At 38.1% G+C, this 12,026-nt stretch overlaps 1 protein-coding gene across 1 annotated transcript in view; it reads left to right on the forward strand.

The window, feature by feature from the left end:
* Nucleotides 1-12,026, forward strand: part of AP1G1 (adaptor related protein complex 1 subunit gamma 1) — a 39,865-nt gene that overhangs the window by 3,454 nt on the left and 24,385 nt on the right. The window contains 2 exon segments of the mRNA XM_032195740.1: nucleotides 6,517-6,720; nucleotides 9,152-9,276. Coding sequence (XP_032051631.1) covers nucleotides 6,520-6,720; nucleotides 9,152-9,276 — 326 coding nt within the window. The 5' untranslated portion in view covers nucleotides 6,517-6,519.

Raw genomic sequence — 12,026 nt, forward strand, 5'->3', positions numbered from 1 at the left:
TTTACTGTCAGTGTGTGTGTGTGCTTTTTTGTTTTAAGTATCTTGTAGTAGTGTGAAGCCTGCTCGTAGTGCTGGGGAGTTCAGGCTATCGGGATTTTGTGGATAACCATTGCAGTTATTCCCTTCATACAGTCTAGATATATCTTATGCTTTCTTTTTGTGTTCAGGAGGCTTGATGCAGTTCTACTGAAGCAAGAAGGGGAATTCTGTTACTGATTTCAGTTGGAGTTGTGTCAGGCTTTAATGATGTAACTTCCTAAAAGCTGTTTGGTTTGAGGGGGTTGTGTGTTTTTTTTTGTTTTTTTTTGTTTTTAGGAGTGTGATTGCTTATAGATGAGTTGGGACAGAGCAACTTATTATGAATTTTTTTAGAGCCGTTTGAAAATGTATGCTTCTACAGTCTTGGGCTGCTGTTTAGGATGAACCAAGCTCAGAAATACTCAGTTATAGATTTTCCTGTAAATTGTATGCACCTTATTTGAATTGAAAATTTAGGCTATTTTCCCCAAACAGTAGAGCCATTCTATAAATAATTCAATGAGCCTCAATGGGTTTAATGTCTTTGTTTCCAGAATTCAAGGTGAAATAACAACGGAATTTAAAAACATGTCTGATATTTTGTCCTAAATACGCTCTTAAGTGGTGGAGTGTGGTGTGTTTTGTTTTTGTTTTTTTAAGACATAGGCTAACATTTCTGAATGGATTACACTGGAGCAGGTCTCAACTCAATTGCATGTTTAAGTACCCTAAATCTTTATGCTGCAGTTCCTGATAGCTGAATGTAGCTTGACTGAAGCACTCGAGCATTTTACATGTTGCACTTCGGTTGTATCGTGTGCTGCTTGCAAATATAAAAGGTTATTTGGTGAACAGTTGTATTTTAATGTTACTGTATTCTCAGGGAGGTTTTTATCGAGGTTTTATACTTAAATACTTTTGGAATAATGGCTTGTTAAATAAAATCTTCAAATTTTACACAACACAAACTTAACTAGTAAAAGACTACGAGATGGGAGAAAATAGCTGTTTAGAGATATAATTTAGACTAAAACTAAATGTTTTTAATACAGTATGATTTTTGTTTTCCTGGTTAACAATTTCTTTTTGCTTTTGGATAATATACTAAGAATAAGTTGCATGAAGAAAGAATACCTTCTTCATTAGTTTGTTCAGGGGAAGAACTCATGAGTTGGAGAGGGAGGAGAATCCCTGAGTTAATACCTTTTATAAGATGCAGAGAGCAGGAAAAAAAAAATGTTTCAAGGAATCTAGGCACCAACCACCTAACCATTGGAGCTAATTGAGTTAAGCGTCTAACTTTTTCTTGGTAGTAGGCTATACTAAAGACTAATGCCTTTAAAATAAGGATAAAGCAGACTTGATGAGGTAGAAACATTTTGTTGATCATACCAGATATTGTGAACTTAACTGCTAGGTTTTTTTCCAGGTATTCAGGGACCAGCCCTGATTTCTAGAGCCTGTAGGTAGCAAAGAAATGGCCAAAGAGTACTGCTACTGTAAAAAAAAAAAAAAAAAAAAAAAAAAAAAGAGGAAAAATGAGATTGCTTTTAAAAATTGCATTGTCATTTATGTTGATATGAAAGAATAAAAACATGTTCCAGTACCAGGGGAAAAATGTTAGCTAATCCTGAAAAACAAGACCTGCTACTCTGAAGGAAGTTCTAAGCTGTGTTTAACCAGCTAAAATTATACTTCAGGTTTGCTGTTACCACATGATATGGTTTCCTCTCTGTTAGTCATCTAGTGCAATAAAATGCATTTTTGTAATATAGAGCTCTGTAAAATCTCATTGTTCATGGCAGTTTATTTGATAGCTTCGTAGTTGTCACCTCAAGCTGATTTACCTTAACCCTTTGCATGGTTCATAGTGTGAATTTCAAGATTTTAATTTCAAGAAAAATGATATAGTCAAAATTGGTAGATTGCTTCTTACGTGTTTTAGTTCTTCTAAGTTATATTGTTTAATCCTATTTATATTTTGATTTTGTAAATTGTCAGTATTCTTTTTGTTTTAGCTCTCATCAATAAACAGGTTACTAACGTATGCCCCTACTTCCTTCCTTTAGTGAAATCTGTATGTCAAGTCCCAGTGGAATTTTGATGCTGTAAGGTTCCACTGCCTTGGCAGGGCCATGGTATGGTTATGCTGCGTGTCATCCATACTACATATGATCAGGGAAATCAAAACTATTTAGCAATAAATCGATTTGGGAGGCTTGTTGGAGTCCTTTTTCACTCTTTGTGCTTTCTATTATGCTGCTGCTTCCTCGAGTGCTAGCTATGTAACCATGGAGCCCAGGAGGCCCCATGCCTACCTAGCTGTTATTGCTTGTCACTATGCTCAGGTTCTAGTCCCGGATTGCTTGGCAGCGTGTATGTGGAAAAATGTTTGTTTCCTATTGTTCTGCAACCTCTCACAATCCTGGAAAACTAATATACAAATAATGCTCGGAGGTGATTTGACTAAAGGGAGAGGACGTTTATGTACACTTCTTGAAAGGAACAAAAAAAGGGAGCCAGAGCAATCCTCTCTCTCTCTCTCTCTCTTTCTCTCTCTCTCTCTCTCTGTGTTGTGTTTCTTTTGTCTCCTTATCTGTGTGCCTGAGAGTGCATGCTGATTAGATATATATCATGCGAAGTAGTTGCTATCTTGTGTGAATTAGGTGTTTTCCATCCTGGGGGAATATCCATGTAACCTTGTTGCTTCATTCTAGCTCTTCTGATTATTTTTTTTTCCATCAAGCCTGCAAAATATGTTCTAATGTTTTGCAGTCATGCTTCTTACTACATTCAAGTCCTAGCATTGTGGGCTTAACTATTAAGTTACAGCCTGTCCCTTGGATAGGAGTTATCCAGAGGAATTTGGGATTGTACAGAAATTGTTGGTGACTTACTGGGTCACCATTCTGAGTACAAAAGCATGTATGGTCCTCAAAAAGCTAAATGAGTCTGGGGAGAAGGGACAGAAACTGAATCTGAATGACATTTTGTCAGTCTTATGATACCTGCACAAAACTTGGTTTGTTGGTTCAGAGGACTTGGATTTAGGATGATTAGCTTTTCTGGCCCTGCAAGCTATGGATCTTTACTTGCTGACCAAGGGGCATGTGTTGCTCATCTTTGAGTGCTGGAAGAGATGAACGGGCAGGACATTAAAGTTGCTGCTTAGACATCCCTATTTCTTTCGTTCAGCAGTTAATGAGATACTGAGGAGATGCGCTGCTTCTCCCATCAGTTATTAAGATGTTGAGGAGACGCCCTCTCTCTGTTACCTCCCTTACGCACCTGCTGCTTCCCGTACTGAGACAGGAAACTGGGTTAGATCTGTTTCATGACTTACCTGGCACGGTTGGCTCTTGTTCTCTGCCATCTCTCCTTCATGCCCTGTTCTGCATCAATAGAGGACAACACATATTTGATTGTGCAGCCTGTTAGTAAGCTTCACCATGTTGCTTAAACTGTTTGGGTGTATGCACACTGTGTCGTGTATATGGTCATGCTTAGTAGAAATTCAGCAGGAATTACCCAAGGTGTGTCACATTGAAGGTTAGCATTATAATAGGCTTTGAAATAGTTGATAATGGTAAATATTAATCTGTTCTGGAATACTTCTGAATTTAAGTATTCTCATGTCCTAAATCTCTTCACGACTGCAGTAACTGCTGTATGCACTTGCCAGAAATTTCTGAAACTTAGATGAGATTTCCAGTTTATTGGCATGCAAAAGAATCTTAGATTTACAGTTGAGGGTGGAAAACAAAATGTCTGTTGTGAGAATTTCTTGGTAGCAAGAAAAGCCTTTCTTATGGGGAGGGAGGAGGAGGCCGACCTGTTACATCGCATGGCAATTACTATGCATTGAAATGTTTAAAAAAAAAAAAAAGGCGCGCACAAAAAAGTAGCTCAACCCCCAAAGAGTAAGAGTGTGAAGTGATTCTCTCTTGTGAGAGAGAGAATTTTTTGTAGATGGGAGTGTGAAAAAAACTTTTTTTCTTTTTATGGAAAAAATTGAACGATATATTTAAAAAATGCTAAATTATTGATTAAAAAAGGAGTATGGTTGTGAAGTTGTGGCATAAATACAGAAGTTCTTAATGTTGGAAAATTAATTGTAGCTTTGTCTTTTGCCCTTCATGCTGTCCTCCTTGCGAGCACTTCTCAATCACTCTCTCCTTATCAGGCAGGATGTGTGTGAGAGAGAGAATTGCTCTTAGGAAACAGCTCGGATTGGACTGTGTCTGTACTAACAGCATATTAGTATGACACAATCAGATGAGAAAAGGAGGTAACCTTTTAATTGGCTATAATCTGAGTAAAACTCTTATTCTTCATTGCTTTGCTTTCTGAAATGCTGGTTCATTCTTTTACTGCTGTTGTGATGTGGGGAGGAAAAATAATCTTTACAGTGTGGTATGTTGATTGTTTACGTGAGGGCATTTGTAAGTACAGGTTATACATTTCTTTCAGTGAATGGATGATGACAGAGTGACATCATACCAGATTGCCACTGTTTGATTTCATTTTCTCTGCTGCTTCAGAGAGGTATGAAGTCCTGCCTTAGATTGGTGAAGGATTCAAAATAAAGGTTCTTATAAAGGTCTGCTTTGGAAGTGTGGTGTCTTTACTCGGTGCTGTTCCATTGACTTAAGTGATTCTGGCTGTCTGTTGTTTTACTTTGACATAAAGAGCCAGACTGACAGCGATGTGCTGAAGCCCTCCACAGATGTGCCTACCACAGGTGTTGGTTGGGCACAGGCAAGAAAACAGCACTGCTGGTAACAAGTCACAGGCAGGGCAAACCAGTATTGCGCAATTTATAAGCCCTTCAAATGTAATGTGAAAGCAACAGGACCTGTGATATCAAGGTAAAGTAATACCAAGCTTAATTTTGTTTGCAGACCATATGATAGGGTTTTGGAAAGTTTGCAAAGAAGTCTCTACTTAAAGCTAACAAGCAAAACGCCAGTGATTGTAACCTGTACTAGCCATTGTCTGTATTCTCAGGAACGGGAGTTTAAGATCTAAAGCCTCATCATGGGTCTGTGCTTCAGTTGTGTTGCTTACTGCAGGAGGGAACGTTTCATCTCTTCCCTGCTCCATCTCAGATCTCCCATTGCTGTGTGTTCCCATTGCCTTGTGTCAGCACAAGTCAAACTGTTTTGTTCAAAGACCGCTTCTGTTGAAAGGAAAATAACAAGCTGTTTTAGATGCACAAGTTGCCTTATCTGGCATGCCATGTCCCAGAAAAGCTGCTGGTAGAAGGATGGAAGGAGTGGAATTGAGCACCTCTTTCAGCATAAGCCTGCTCATAAGTCATCTTCACAATTACGAAACTACTACCTGTAGACTGCAGAGGAATGTGCCTGCAGTAGTGCTTTTATTTTTTATTACTTTCTCCCTGGTTTTCTAACAAAAGCATGGCATGTCAAAATATCTGAGAGGTATGTTGAGGAGTGAGGATGGGGGTAGGAGGTGAATCCAGGCTTAAAAATGATGGACTCTAACAAGAGTGTTGCCACCCAGGAAAGAGATTTGGGGCTTTATTAAACCAGTACATGAAAAACACCAGCCGAGCACTTTGTAGCAACCACAACCTCAAACCAAGTGTTACACATCACTAGGGGAAAATAAGAGAGAGCAAAGTAGATAACATTTTATGCAAATAAATATGATGGCATAGCTACCTCTGAAAGGTGCAGCACCATTGAACATAGTTTTAAAGTTTGACTTTCATTTGAAAGTAATTCTTGTCTTGAAGAACATTCAAGAGAATAAATTGTTCTCTAGGTCAGATGGCACCATCACTATTGCATATGGTGAAATGAAACTACTTGAAGTTCGTGTAGAATATGTCTGTCTCCTGCAGTCTCCTTCATACAGTGACAGGCTTGTTTTAGAAAGTATTGTTCTGGCTGTTGCCTAATAAAGGGACAGTGTCAACTTGATTCCGAAATACATCCACACCGATAGGATTGCTCTTCCATCAGCTTTTTCTGCTGCATTCCACCACTCAAAGTATTAAGTGTGCAAGTCCATAGGACTTTTGAAGCCTGGCTATTTGAAACACCTATCTGAAATCTTGTGCAAGTTAATAAATAGCATTGCTTTTTGTAGAGAATTTCTGTCCCAAGTTGTCACAATTTTTGTGATTAATCCTCTGAGCCTGACATCCTTGGGGAGAGTAAGAAGATGTGAACATGGGAGCATACCTTGCATACCATTTCTGCCTGTTTCAGATCAGAAGTCATTTTTATGTTCACTTGATAGCTAGTTCAAAACATTGCGAGAATGTATGTTCCTGGAAGGTGCCATAAATTCTTATGTTTTTCAAGTTTACTTTTAACCATACTGCTGAAGCAGCCTGTATTTTCTTAATTCTTTTGTTTATATAATTGTAGGGGAAGAAGGAAAACCTTATGTTAAACTATGAGACAATTATTAAGTCATCAGATACAGTAGAAGAAGGCTTACGGATATCTTTCTTTCTCCTCCCAGAGGATGCCAGCCCCCATCAGACTGCGGGAGCTGATCCGGACCATCCGGACAGCAAGAACCCAGGCAGAAGAGCGTGAGATGATTCAAAAGGAGTGTGCTGCTATCCGATCATCCTTCCGAGAGGAAGATAACACGTACCGATGCAGAAATGTGGCAAAGCTGCTGTATATGCACATGCTGGGATACCCTGCACATTTCGGACAGGTAGGTTAGTCTTTGATGCTTGCTGTGCTATGTGCCTAGACCGGAATGCTTTATGTATTTGGGTACATGGACTAAATTGGAGTATTCCTAGCTGCAGTTTTGCTTTGAGATGTTTTGATGTTTGTTTTCACTCACATTTTGAATCTGTGTTAGTTAGTTTTGACTGTTACAGACTTTTGCTGTTTGGAACCTGTTCTTACGTATTTTGTTAAGGAACTTAGGGTTGGTCTGACTTTGCCATGCTGTGCGCTTCTCATTGCCCATGTTTCTGCAGAGCAGTAGTTCTTAAACCATAGTCCAGTATGGCTATTTGTAGATGGGTTCAAAATGGCATGTCAAAATTCTGTCTCTGGAAATTACCAGATGCTTCCAAGGTGTTTCTGTACTGTTCTACTTCTAAAATAATCTGTTCTAGGAAGATAATAGCTGGTCTGTTGCCAGAAATAAGAAATTGGTGTTCCTTATTCCCATCTTACTGAAGTGACTTGGAGAAAACCAGTATGGGCTTTCCTACTCTCTTGGCTTATTTTTGACATGGTTTCTCAGTCAGATTTTGAAAAAGCGAGACAGGAAGATGGAATTCTTGAACTATTGTTCAAAAATGTTCTTCAGGTTGAACTTTGCTTAGTCTTTGGGGCATAGTCCATTTTTCTTAGAAGTTGGTAAGCATCCTGTTAGTCATAGCTCGATGGAAGGCCTAGGTTAGACTAAGTAAGAAGGCAGTCAAATTGCAGATTGCTGTAGTCCTTAAAGTACCTTCATGTTCTCAGTCTACACATTCGCAATTGGATTGACTGATCCATGTCTCTCACTAATGCAATGGACTCAAACCACAGAAATCAAATTTCAAATTGTTAAAGAGCAAGCCTGGGCTGCGCTTTGAGTTTAAGATGAGTTCTCTTACTATGTATCATTGGATTCTTCCCACAGAATAAAGAGTTGTTGTGTCAGAGCAAGTGAATTATCCTGTTCTTAGTATTACACATGGCAGGGTTCCCTGGTCTAAGAGAGAAACTTCCTGTCAACAATGTTAAGAAACTAAGAGCTCCAATAATAATAAAAATACAGATAAGCATCATCAATAATTTTTACACTGTCAGTTTTTAGGAGTATATTTAAATTTTATTTTAATTATTTTGCATTGTTACTCAATTATTTAATCCTGTGTGTGGACGATTAGTGATTCTTCAATTTCTGCTTTGTTGTTAATGGTAAATTACCTCTTTGGTCTCAGTGGAGACAGGTTATATTTTTTATTGCTGGTGTTGCTACATCTCAAACATTTATGCCGACTGTTCTGGGGACAGAATCATCCATTCTATAGCCTTGTTTCTCATACAGTTTGTAATTTGCACTTTCAGGAAGTTATAGGGCCCAAGGCCGAGAACATGTCCTCGGTGCTTATAACTGGAAGGAATCTTTCAAAGTACTGATGTTGTGTAGGTGGAGTATATGATCTCCGTTCTTTCTCAATAGCAAGAAGTTTGACTGGGCAGGGGAGATGTTGAAGGCAGATGCTGTTCCAGCAGTAGCATCTTGTAGATAGTCCAGCATTATAGACAGGAAGTTTCTGAGAGTGACGGGATAAATGAGTAGGAAATATGTTTTGATGAAAAACAGGAGAGGCACAGACTGTTAGACCCATGTGTGTCTTAAAGATGAAGCCAGACATCTTGACTTCAGCTAGCGTGATGGTTTTACTCAGCTTTGCATGTTATTATTATTGCATGACAGTTTTGCATGTTATCTAAGGAATCTCCTTTATGCTTTTGAACACAGGTGGCATATTTCTATGTGGCAAAAGGGAAGCTTGTTGGACTGCAATGCATGATTTTAGTTAAACCTTAGGGGTTCAGATAGTGGTTATGGAACAGCATAAAAACTGAACTATCTCTGACTGTATCCAAGGTTTACCTAGCTAGCTACTTAGTTACAGCTTATCATCAAATTTGTTTTTGACAGCTTAACAGAGCATTGATCCTCTCTCTGGTGGGCAGATATATCCATTGAAGTGCTAAAAATTTCCACTGCATATGAAACATGAACCATCCTCTGGATTTCCAGAACTTTATTGTTTTGTTTTTAATTATTTATTTATATTTAGATTTCTTTAATTGATGGATTTCTTGTCTCTAAACGTGTTATTTTTCACTTTTGTGCTCTGACCCCACTTGTCTGGTATATCTGAGGTCATGGAAGGTCATTAATGTCTGGCTACTTCAAGATACAGGACCTGCTACTGACTTTGTTGCTGCCTTGCTGGGAAGTCATTCAACCTTTTTTTTGTTTGTTTTCCATATCACCAAAATGAGAATAAAATGTAATTTTTAAAATGTATTATCAGAGACCTAAATCGGTAAACATCAAACTTTCTCCTCTAGCTGAGTAGTAGTTTAAGCTAATTCTTTTTCATTTTTTTTTTTTCTTCCAGTTGGAGTGCCTCAAGCTCATTGCCTCTCAGAAATTCACAGACAAGCGCATTGGGTATTTAGGTGCCATGTTGCTGCTGGATGAGAGACAGGATGTCCATCTTCTTATGACCAATTGCATCAAGAAGTAAGGGTACCAGCTCTCTCTCCATCAACACATGCTTTGAGGCTTCAGAATCTGAAAGTACACTCCTGATATTTTGAGTACTTAGTTTTTGTCCCTTGTGTTACAAAACTGGTGCCTTCAATCTATTGTATACTGTTGACTGTAAAAGATTGTTCTAGTATTGTACTGAATTGGATGATTCCCTCTAGGTTCCTTAGAGGGAAGAGAATACAAACTTGCCTTGGTCGTGAAGAGGTACATATGGCAAACCATACTTGATGTAGCTACCGTTTTAGAATGGTAATACATGTTACTCTTGAGGTCATCTTAAAACAAGTAAGATTTGGAATATGTAATCACAATAAGCTGTTTGGCCAGTGCAGACAACCTCGTGTTTTAAAGAAGTCTCTTCCATGTCTGTAAACTTAATTAATTATCTCCCAGTTTGCAGTAGGAAAGAGTCAGACAAACAGCTAGTAGTGTAGCATAACTGAAGGTCCCCACAGCTCTTATATACTGATTTGATTTTTTTATAATGCTACTAAAACATTATGTACAAGACTGGCCATCCAGTGTTACAAAATCATATCTGTTTCTGCAGCCATGTTGTTCTGTTTACTTAATGAATTCTGAAGAGTTGTTGTTTGTTTTTTTTTTTTTTTGTACTTCAAAGATCAAGGCTGTGTATGCTGCCTTTTCTTTTGGGTTGACCTAACAGTGCTGATGAATGATTTTCCTATTTTCCTTGCAAGCAAGGCAGCAACTTGGAATGTGCTGTTTACTTGGTGTCTTGCTGAAATTAGGCAAGAGGGGATGAAAAGTAAGGATTGTTGTGTTTTTTTATTTTATTTTTTTTTCTCTCAGCAAGATATTACTAAAGCAGGATTGCTTTCTTTTTTTTTTTTTTTTTTATCGTTTAGTAAATGAGAGTTGATGTATTTCCAGTGACAGATACTGCTTTTCAGGATGAATGGGGGCAGGAGTGGAACAACTGGGGTCTAGCTGATTTATCCAAATGTGTACTTGGTTGTGTGTGGTGTGCCTGTATTTATAGTTTACTTTTAGAACATAATCCTCTCAGGTAGTAGCAAGTAAAGCATTGATGAGATTGATCAATTAGGCTGTGGCCTCAAAGTACTTGAAAATAAACTTGACAAAGCTGTGGGCCTGAGAATCTACTAGTGTCCAGGAAAGAGACATTTGGTCAAATATTTTTTTCAGTGGAATGTTGTACTTGTGAGACTCTTCCATTAGAACTTGGTTGCTAGGTTAACACCTTTCTTGATTGTGGTTAACGCATTTTTTGATCGTTTATGTTGAAATAAATGTGTAGTAAGGGTGCAGTGAGTTTGAAATGGGCCAGAGTGGAGCTCAATGACACTGACAGACAGTTTTGCACCACGTCAGTGGGTTGTCTGTCGCTTTCTTCTTTGGCTTCCATAACTACCATTATTTGTCTTGCTTTTATCACTGTCTTATAGCAAGACCTAGATTTTCAATGCAAACAAGTGGGCACCTTTGAAGCACATCCTTGCTATACGCACAAGCATATATAGCTGCCAAAAACTTGTTAAAGGAAGGAAACAAAAATCAATGTGTTTAATGGCATGTTATCTGCTTTTGCATCTGCATGTTGCCATAACTTGACGTTAGGAACAGAATGCTCTCTTGCTTTTCTGCATGTTGTGCACTTTTGGTTACGTACCACTCCCTTCCCCTGCTCTCCCATCATGCAATCCCCAAATTGCTTCTCAAACCAGGGAACTTATTTTTACTTTCTTCATTTGTCGTCATTTGTGAATGAATCCTGGGTGCTGTGGTGACATGAATACCAAGTAGTTTGATGGAAAAGTGGTTAGAAGGCAGTTTTAAAAGCTGTTGGGATTTCCATGTGGAAGCCACATTGTCTTGTACTTGGTATGACATTGGTGGATGACCTCATAAGTAGTGCATACTGAAACGTGGCTTCGTTTATTGACTACATTTTGCATCTTCCATTGGCATATGAAGAGTTAGGATTATTAAACAAAATTACTATATAGATTATTTATAAACTGTGTGAGTAATGATATTTTTTGTTTTTGTGTGTTGTTTTTTTCCTAGCTGAGGGTGGAGGATATTTTACATGACTTTTTATACATTGGTTTGTAAATGTGGATCCTGTTTTTTTCTGATTTAGTGTTTGTGCTCAGTGTATAAGTCTTAGTATAATATGAAATAAGAATTTATGCTAAGCTTAGCATTTTATGGGCATATGTTTTGTTTCTTACCCTTTAAGGTTTTACTTTGTGACCAGATCCATGTGAAGCTTTACAACTCATTCGTTAGTCCTAATAGTCAAATAAAAGGGAGGGAGGAGAAGGGCAGTTAAAATTAAAAGACATTACATGCAAGGAAAACTACACAAAAAACTTAAGGCACAGAAACTACATAAGTGTGAGTATAAACAAAAAACAGAAGCTGAAGCCTGTCCAAGAACACGGTTAAACTGGAACAGCCTGCGAAGTCACTGCATGGCTGTGCTTGATATTAGGTTCTTTTCTGTTCGCAAATTGCAAACTACAGAGTTTTTTATTTACTGTAGAAGTGTTTGTTTATTGTAGAAGACAATACTGTGTCATCTTCCCTCTTCTCAGCTCAAGCAGTGGATGTCCACATGATATTTTTACTAGAATCTACCTTTGAGAATTCTACCTATAACTAATAGAAAACCCTATGGTACATGCACTCCAAGCTTATGTTGCTCCTTACTCATACTCCCAAGTAGCTGA

This window comes from Aythya fuligula, chromosome 12 (assembly GCF_009819795.1).
Source record: "Aythya fuligula isolate bAytFul2 chromosome 12, bAytFul2.pri, whole genome shotgun sequence".
NCBI lineage: Eukaryota > Metazoa > Chordata > Aves > Anseriformes > Anatidae > Aythya > Aythya fuligula.